Source organism: Ptychodera flava, chromosome 16, assembly GCF_041260155.1.
Source record: "Ptychodera flava strain L36383 chromosome 16, AS_Pfla_20210202, whole genome shotgun sequence".
Classification (NCBI taxonomy): Eukaryota; Metazoa; Hemichordata; class Enteropneusta; family Ptychoderidae; genus Ptychodera; species Ptychodera flava.
This window is the reverse complement of record NC_091943.1, coordinates 30,046,282-30,056,758: the sequence shown is the minus strand read 5'-3', so window position 1 is coordinate 30,056,758 and position 10,477 is coordinate 30,046,282. Positions and strand designations below refer to the sequence as shown.

At 37.5% G+C, this 10,477-nt stretch overlaps 1 protein-coding gene across 1 annotated transcript; it reads left to right on the top strand.

Annotated features, from left to right (window-relative positions):
* Nucleotides 1-936: 936 nt before the first annotated feature.
* LOC139114526 (calcium-binding protein P-like) lies at nucleotides 937-8,613 on the top strand. Its single transcript, XM_070676312.1, has 3 exons — nucleotides 937-1,109; nucleotides 6,577-6,948; nucleotides 7,466-8,613. Exons 2-3 carry the CDS (start codon nucleotides 6,599-6,601, stop codon nucleotides 7,599-7,601), a joined length of 486 nt encoding a protein of 161 aa, XP_070532413.1. The 5' UTR covers nucleotides 937-1,109; nucleotides 6,577-6,598; the 3' UTR covers nucleotides 7,602-8,613.
* The last annotated feature ends 1,864 nt before the right edge of the window (nucleotides 8,614-10,477 follow it).

Below are 10,477 nucleotides of genomic sequence, written 5' to 3'. Positions count from 1 at the left end.
CACACTTTTTCAATACTCTGACATGCTACGTCAACATTTTTAGACAGGAAATATCATTGCCTTTTATAGGAAGTACGTTTCCAAATGGCTGCCCAGTTAACTGCAGTGATTCGTATAACCTTCTTACATTTATCAGGGTGTTTCTACTTGGTAGGAATCAAAAGGGTTTTTGAAACAACGTAAATATTCCCACCTGGCATTGAGTATATATAGACGTTAGAGAGAGAAACAAGGTCAACTAGAAGGACGACCTATCCGAGAACAACGTGCAAGCAATGTGCTTTCTGAAACTATGGCCACTGGTTTGACCGATTTCTGAATACCTGCATCTCTATACATCAAATAACTGTAATTGTAAAGGCAACAACGGAAGTATGTTTGTTCTATCGGTTTCAATCAGTCTCCGTCACTCATTCTTTGGCTGAACCGTTGGCATGTGAACTAGATGTCAGGCACGAACAATAAGTTAGAGCCTTACACATAAAGAGACTGTGTTGACACATTGGACACTACAGCGTACCGTTGTGAAGTTTGGAGTGACACAAACAGCTGTATTTAGTCAAATACAACAAAAATACAGAGAAATGCATCAAAAGTCACGGCTAATGTTGGTACATATTATTTTTTTAATGACTAAAATGTATTGGTTGTATTGGTTGGTAATTTTACGGTTGCTTGTTTGGCGCGTTCGTTGTCCCCGAGTGTTGCACGGCTATCAAAAGGAACCGAGTTTTCACCTGCAGATCATACACGTCTTGGTACATACCGACATTGTGTGAACACAATGGCAAAATCGTGACGTATGCTACTTTTAGAGCAGCTGATTTTGCTCGACACGACATCGTGGCAATCAGGTCACGCAGCCCCTTTGTTGCTATGGCTACCGCGACGCGATGACCGGGTGCATGCGTACATTGATAAGACCGTTCTCAAGTACACCGTGGGAGTACTACTTAAATAGCCGGACTCGACCCTGCTTTGGTTATCAGGAATTCAACCGGAGTTATACGATAAAAACTGAACCCAGTGGACCTGCATTTGTAAATTTTGAACCGAAGACAAGGCGTTGTTTATTCCATGGCGGATTGAGAAATTGACATTGACGTAGGGTAAGTATAAAATATATCATTCTTTTGCCTTTCACCTTATATCGCGGTACATGGCGATGTCGCCACGTTCTGTTTATTGTACCTTTATATGATTGCTTTTCTTGCTGACCTTAAGCTAAGCAAACACAGCTTGTAAGCATTATCCTTCTGCGCGTGACGAAACAACTTTGATGTAAAACTTTACCGTGAAGGAAAGGTTGAGTAACACAATCGAAAGGTATTGAAAGTAGATCCCATCCCTCCGTTACATCCAATCGACAACACTGTCTACTATACAGCTGAAATGTGTGACGTCTTTGGGTAAGGGCTAACATATACCTGACGTACGCATGGTCATGGCTTCCAACGCCTTAAGTAGAATGCGCCTCGGGGACAGACATTCAGACTCTCAAATTTTTACAATTATTTTCTAATCTACCACTTTTATGGACTAATTTTAAAGCTCTTATAGTAAGAAATTTTGACCGTCTTAGTGTTGCGACAGTTAACACAAGGATGGTAGCCATTTTGAATTTTGAATTTTGATAAATTTCAGGTAACTTTTTTCTCAAGTTCTAAACTTTGGAAGGTGACCCGGGTGACCCCTGACTTATATCCTTGATTTGATAAGAGTGTGATTGCAAATTTCATTGAGGAAAGTTTGAGGAAAAATTTAAGACTTTCATTTTCGAGGCGCATACTACCTCAAGTCCATACTCTGTGCACACAATATGACGTCTTACGCTATCGCACTGTTGCAGAGATAACGGTGCAAGACCTCACTTATTAATTTTGTTATCGTGAATATGTATGAAAACATGATCCGTATTGTTGGCAAGGAATTAAAAGCCGGAACCAGTTCCTTTCACAACATATTGCCACATTTCTGTATGGTTAATTGAATAGAGGCAATTCATCATCCACTGCCACAATATGTCCGCAATGTGGAATGAAAATTAAATATCAACCTATACAGTTCAGCCTCTGTTCCCCTAAAGTGACAATGACGACTGTGATTTTGGTGACACAGTAACACACACACACACACACACACACACACACACACACACACACACACACACACACACATATAGATAGATAGATATATGTATGTATATTATATTTATATATATATATATATATATATATATATATATATATATATATATATATATATATATATATATATATATATATATATAAACAGGTGCCAACAAAAACAAAACAAAAGAAATCGTTTCCCGCCTAAAGTTTCAGCCGATCACAGCCACCCGATGAGTGTAGGCGGCTCTGCAGCCTATACGAAACAAATTTGTAGTGGAAATGTAATGTTTTAGATTATCCTGATCAACTCAGTTGTGTGTATATATATATATATATATATATATATATATATATATATAATATATATATATATATATATATATATATATATATACACGGCTAGTGGAGCCTTAATTGATTTCTTCATGGCGAGTATTTACACGTAGGTTGTTTTCTATGTAAATGCCAAACCGAGCAGCATTAAAACCAATATTATATATACATATTCAGAAAATCGTTAAAACCTAGCCATGATATATCTGTAAGGTCAAGCTCTATGCACTCATAAATAATAACAGAATGCTGTCAGTTGACATGGTGTCTCTGACAGCACGTAATTTTACTTGGCTGCAAACATTTGAGGGTTGCCTTGTCACCGATGCTTAGTATACTCATGGTTTCCGAGGAATTCATTCGCTACTCATATATCAGATATGATTCAAAGATTTAAAATTTCAATCAAGAGAACTGCTTCTATCCTGTCACAAAATCGCGATATTCATCGAACTCAAAGAGGTGACTTCTCAATCTCAGGAATTAAGTAACATACTCCACTCAATGATCGAATATGAAACAAAAACAGTTCGATTATTTTGTGTCGCGAAAACTACGCATTGACGACATTCTGAGTTTGCCGAAGATCACCACAAGCCTTGCTCTAACATAAGGAGTTTGTTAGTCAACCTTTTCAAAACTATTCTTCCAGAGGTCATTCACTTAGGTATCCCGACGTCTTCTTGCATAGATATTCCCCGAAAGGAGACGGTAATACTATGCAGGGATATCCTTCGTGAGATACGCAAAATCTCATTGACTTGCGTTGATTCTAACTCAAGGAAATTGAAGTTTCGTGTGTTAAGTGCCTCTGGCCTGCAAGAGACTTTTGACATCATAACTCTTCTCTTATTCAAATTGTATTTTAAAGTGACCGGCCAATGAACGATCTACGTTGGTCCTCTGTCGGACGTTCTTATGTCCTTGAACTTGGGCAATATCTCTGTCACGTATGAAGTGAACTATTCGGAGAATTTGACTCTAAGAGTCTCATTATCTTCAAGTCAGCTCCCGTAACCAGTAACCTTCGGCATAATTCAGCTTTTTAAAGCCCTAAATAAACATAAACTACCTCACAGACACTTGATCATACACAACTTTGTTATATGGGTCAAAGTTCACTTTGAGAAGATTACGATTGTATTCCAGTGCCTTGGTGTAATATCGATTGTTCTGACATACCTTTTCATCACATATATTTACATCATAATTTGCTTCGAGAAAACATTTTGATATTGAAGGAAAAATGAAGTAATGACATATTGTAAAAAGGTACATGTATAACCGTTGTACCTATACTACACTTGTAATCCGTCCGGTTCGCTATGATTTAAAATCTAAAATTGTCAGACTTTGATATGATGTACAGGACACGATTAAGTTTGCCCAATATGAGATATATACATTAGCATCGGCCCTCACTGCAATTTGTTACAGCTACATTTAACCCTTTCACCACCATGGTTTTACCCAAACCATTGTTATCAATGGTGATCTTGGACCTGTTTACAGGGAACTGGGTTAAAACATATTATATTACCATGCCGTGCCCGTCGCATTTTGATTGGTCGAGCTGAACCACGTGACTGACCACAAATACACAGTAATGGTTTGTTTACATGCCCGTGAATATGAATAATAAGATTAACAACTCAAAGTATCGCAACTTTACAGCTCAAACGTAAATCGTAATCACTCACAAAATAAAATGGAGCACTTGTAGGTCAAGTTGAAATAATTTTTTTCTGAAATCATCTCCGGATTTGCCAATTTTTTCAGCGCGGGTGACAGTGCGTCGCGTAATGCTAGTTTCTGGGGCCCAGTTGTCGTTCGCTCCTAAAATATTCGGATTTTTGACGGTTTTCTTTGGTTCGCTGATAATATAATGGAAATAACAGACTCCGCTCTGACCATTAACGTTAATTGTGGGCGCGGGCTCGAGGAAAGCCAAATTAACGGGCTCGGCAAGCCTCGCCCGTTAATTTTTGGCTTTCCTCTCGCCCTTGCCCACAAATAAATGTTAATGATCAGCGCGTCGTCCGTTATTTCTTTAGTAGTTCCCCGCATTATGTTTTCTACATCTCTTATTTCCCCGGCAATGCCATGACTGTAAACAATAGCAATAAATGTAGCCCATCTCGGCCCATAATGGAATCAAACAAACTTTACACCCCAATGTACTCGGCTTCAACTCGTACATAGAGTCGTGCAAAGTTTGCTTTCGTTTATTTGTAGGCCGGGGGGAGGGGGTACATTATTGCTTAAATAGGAAACTACAGTAATGCAGAGTATGGAAGACGAGAATGTCCACCGAGAATGTATGTTTTAGCAGACATTACGACTCACAAAATGTGAAAGTAAAACATTCTATTGTTTTCGACTCTAGGGCTTGACTGTTACTTGATATAATGCACTGAATAAACAATCTTCACATGTGTAACATAAAAAAAAATCTTAAGAAATACGATGGAATCGTGTAAGTTTAAAAATATTGAAAAAATAAACACGGGCAAAAACCAAAGAGGCTTTAAGGCCCCGAAGCTCATTATTGTCTTTCCTCTATCTCATTAATTTACGTGTCGTAGTTAGGAAATAAAGATTATTTTTCACGACTGGAGTGGCAAAATGTTTTTTAAGGTTTAACGCGTTAATACTGAAATGTTGTAGTCCTGAGGACGTACCTCTACAGGGACTGTCTTAAAGCCTTGGGATATTTTGTACAATGGGCTGAACTAAAACAACACTATGCACTAAAACCAAATTAATAATCACTAAATATGAAAAACCCTAAACAGCTTACCTTAAAGAAAGGACATGTATTTGCATCGAGCTATGAATATAATAAGTGTAGACTTATAATGCATGCCAAGTCAATACCTAGTTCATCGACAGAGCATGTGTATAATTATCGTCAACATAAAGTGATGACTAGTTACGGGTGTTCCCAGGAACGGTTAGAAGTGTAGCGGGCAGCAGCTATCTACTGGGGTTTTTTGTAAGCGTTGTAATCAAAGGAAAAGGCTGGCAAATGATGCCGTCAACACTAAAAAATCACTAATAAGTTTAATTCATTGCCTACAACAGGACTTTCACAACAGGGCTTTAACTTTAACAGTATTTTGCGCCGTGCTTGACACAAACGATATTTATTTATTTATTTATTTATTTATTTATTTATTTATTTATTTACACTTTTACAGAGTGGCCGAATTACTGGTAAAGTAATTTTCATCGCGGCTCATAAATACATCAAGAAAAAGAAAAGAAAAGATTAAATAAAACAAAAGTAAATCACAAAGGCACGTTGCTTTTGACATATTCTTTCAATTTACATTTGAATGTACTCAGGCTGGATAGTTCTCTGATTTCAGTCGGTAATGAATTCCACACTTTAGTGGCACGGAAATGAAAATTGCGTTGTCTAACATTTAAAGCACAAGTACATAACAATCCTGACGAGAAGTAGAGCGTGTCTAGTAATCATGAACATTCCTTAATGATAAAGATGATAGTTACCTATTTGATATAATTCAGCCCTGCATGATGGTGACACATTTTCAAGTTCCCCTGGCAATCCTTGCTACCGCCGTATATAGTAGCATATCTGACATATGACTGGTCCTTGTCCCTTTGTGAACGTCTTCTCGCTACTCTCTAAATTCAGATCAATTCGCGACACCGGCTGAATCAAACCATGAAAAGAGTACGGCTTGTCGAATAGAAAATGAGATAGCTTTTTGGACTACGCTTGCCGTGAAAATCATTATGTGTTTGAAACTAAAAGCCGGCTCTCTGTTAGAGTATGAACTAATTCTAGATCTGACTGATCCATATGCCCAGAAATCAAGCTTAATAAAATCTACCGAAAACAGATTTAACCTGGGCTCATGATTTTAACCAGATCAACTTCTTTGATCACGCAGTTCCGAACGTATCAGATAAACTAACTGTAATATGGAGAAGGTAAGTGGTTATGACTCCAGAGCAGTGGTTCTACGTGGAACGATAGAGAATTAAATGGCAAGCTAGTATTTCAGAAACCCATTTTTTAAAATTTGAAACCATAGAAAAAACTTGATTTAATAACTTTCTGTCATAACTTTAATTTCAGATTTTTGCTATAGAGAAAAATAATGGATGAATACGCGGCATATCGACGGAGAGGGATATTTTTGATTATAGTCGGGATCATTCTTGGCGGCACCGGTATATTTCTGATCATCTTCCTCACAGACTGGTTCTATTACGGTGCGATGTGTATCATCGGTGGACTCAGTGCAATTCTGATAGGGTCATCTTTGTTGTGCAAGGCTAAAGACAGAGTCTCCACCGTACAGCCGAGACAGCCACTGGACAGAGCCACTGGACCCACGGTCGTGACCACGACTGGATCGTTTGACCCGCCACCCGCGTACGGCCAATACCCCTCAAGCAACCCGTCAGACTTCCCACCTGGACTTGCACCAGGGGGTGCACAACCACAGTAAGCATTATTTCATTATCTAGCTCGTTCCAAAACGATTTTCCTTCATTCGTTGGAAGAGGAGAAACATACAATAACAGGTCGATAACTCAATGCATCAGATGCGACTTATTCGGACAACACTTAAAGTCAACATCAAAAACAGTAAGTCTTCTTCAGTGACACTATACTAGTAAGTAAGCCAAGGCGATCATATATTTATTGGTCGTACCAAGACATTGTTCTTGTGAGCATTAAACGTTTCTGCAACAATAAATTAGCTAATTACTGGGACTGATGACTGACTTTTTCTTCAGCAAAGAGAACAGTTAGGTGAACATTGCTAACAAAATTATTAGCAACAAAATTGAAGATTGGGAGTGACGTTCCAAGAAATTGAAATACTTCTTGTGGGAATACATGTTCAGTGATACAGGTAGGAGTGCAAAAAGAAATTAGTGTCATATTCTAACCCTTACGTCATATCTCCATCAAAAGTTTAAACCAATATACCTTTAATTTTAATATTTTATGTTAGGTCACACTATTCCCCGGCACCGCCTCCGGAACAAGCACCCGCTTATGGAGCAGGACCGTACCAACCACCGCCTTACAGCGCAGCGCCCCCACCGGGCACTTATGGCAAAGATCTGAAACTTCCAGGACAGGCGTAGTAACATGTGTGTGATATATTCAGACGGGTACAAATTTCAACTCAAAACTTTTGATGGACTGTTGAATTGTTGATAGCTGGTGAAAGAATTCCGTCCATTCAGTTGATACAACTACATAAACTACACCTTGACAAGCATGGCAAAGGGTGGGAGAACACTTTGTTGAGCTAAAATCCTGTCTTCCAATGATGTTGAAGTTGACTGCTGCTTTGAACATCTCACCGGCGATATTAACTGAAAGCTTCGAATAACGATCAGCTCAGCCTTACACTTGAGAATGTTTTATAATGATTTATTTTCGATGAGATAAATGCTGCAAATGTATAGTGTACAGTTTATGTGATAACGTTTTCGAAAAAAAACTTGTATAGCTGCTTTTCTGCTTTGTCTTCACATAGAAACAATCGCAAATCAGTATGCCCGGCCAGTATGCTGAAGACACAGTTCCAGCTTTGCCCCAAGGAAGTAAAATTACTAAATCAGCTAGCTTTGTCAATTTGCAAATTAGACATTAAAAAAAGGTCCAATAATCAGTATCATGCAAGGTAAATGAATCATTTACAAGGTCCAAAGAACAAACGGGATATGTAAGCTTAAACGACAAAACTACGGTAATCTTGAACCATTGGCACTGTTCAGCGGTAGTTCCAGGTCTCGGGAATTGGTAAGCGTACCCTGCTACCACGCTATACTCTTTGACCCAACGTGACATGATTATTGTGTAATCGGGTAAATCCACCAAATTACCGTTTTTAGTCAAAGTAAGGTATGTTGTCACGCGTCATTTGACAAACACGTCATATATTCGATACGACATCTCCATATCTACCATAGAACTTCTTAAATGATTTCACTAATCTACTTTCAACAAGATTTGAACTAATTTGGGATAATTGGATCTTAATCTTTTTCAAATTTCTCAAACGTGCTATGTGCCATATAGCTGAATGTTGCAATATAACAAATAACTTATAAAAACAAACGTGTAACTTAAAGATCCATTAGCTGTAACTTTCGTCATTTTTTAAATTTTATTTGTTCTGTGTATCATCTGCAGTTTCTGGTTTGAATCCCTGAACCATGGAGAAATTCCTAATATTTTGCTCATAAATATACCCTATATGAGTATAATCTGCATTGTTTAAATTTTGTATTCAGGTCCGGACTAGAATACATTTATCAACAATAACAATGGTCATTTCACATACACAGGCTGTGTTGGCAAGCAGGACACTGGGCATTGGTCATGATGATCGGATTATAGTAAAATTCTGTAGTTGATACATTGAAACAGAGAAGTGAAAAATTAGTCAAAAGTTACAGCTAATGTCCCTTTAAAAATAAGAGCAGATGAGCTTACATTTGCAGGTTAAAATTACCGTACTTTCGTATTCAATTATCCTAAATTAGTTCCAATCATGTTTTTCCAAGAATCCCTACCTCGACAGTTCTTGTGCCAATAGGATGTTTCTCATGAGTTACAGGCTTTACTGTATCTAAGAACTGTGAAATGTATGCACCATAAGATGGGGCAGATGGTTACATTACTTGACAAAAAGGGAAAGTTCGTGAATTCCAAATTGAAAATCATCCCTGTTGTCATACAGCTTGGTATATTCTGTACTTTGTCTAATTTCGAAAAATATACCTTATCTGACTACAAGTATTATTAAAACGCTAGACAATCCTTCTATATCCCGCTTTGTGAAAAGATAGCATGAACACAGCCTCATACGAATACATGTGTAAGTCCTACAGGAATGCACTACAAATGCCTATAGTTTGCCAGAATGTCATTTCATTTTGAAATTTATGATCTTAATTACTTCCACATCACTATGTTTGTGTTTGGTATCGCTGTATGTTGCTGCATTATTCCAAGTTGCGCTTGATGGCGATGTGTTCACACCTATGACTACCATTCTTGTGAGAGAAGGCTTGCCTCACTGGAGATGACAGTCTGTCTTTAAGTTTGTCATGTGGTATGGTTGCGTACAATGTTGAAAATCAAATGTGTGAAATGAATTGTACATGCTTTTGTTGGTTTGTAAAAGATGTAATGATTCTTCGGAATTCTTTAATATCCACATTTGACTGATCCCACTAGTTTGATCTGCTTGTCACAAACAATAGCGCACAAGACCAGATTTAATAGCTGTCACAATGATGATCAAAAGTTGTTACAAGCATTTGGTTGCTGAACCCCGTTATGAAGCCCGTTATTTATAGGGATTCTTATGGGATTTAGGAATCCAGTATAGCTTGGGTAATACCTGGTCACAAGGAGATTTAAAATGCTTTAGTTTGTGTTTCTAGAACAAACACGAGCGAAAATTTTATCAAAAATTACAGCTATTGTTTTTTTATTACACATAACAATCGCTTTGTGAAAATATCTACCGATCGTCAGGCTTTGAAATACTTGGTATCATAACTTCAAAGGTCTGTATTTTGCATGAATTCTTTCGAATAACCCATCTCATGGAGCCAATTTGAAACTAAGTGAGCAAGTGACTGTCATCTTTTTGTGACTTATGCAAAAGCGGTTTTACGACGTTGTATCACTGGATATTCATAAAGTTAGCATGAATGCTGCTGGTTTACACCTAAACTATAACATTTTGTCAAATACATAAGTTACCCTTGACAGTACGTACGAAATATATATGTATATTTTAATTTTAAGATAAGCAGAATGCTTTTACAATACTACGACAGTGCTATTTCGATAAGTTTTACAGCAACACTATCGGAACTAATTTGGGATAATTGGATGTTCATATTTTTCAAATTTCTCAAAAGTGTTAGGTGCCATGTAGCTGAATGTTGCAATATTAAAAATTACTCATAAAAACAAGTGTGTAACTTAAAAAGAA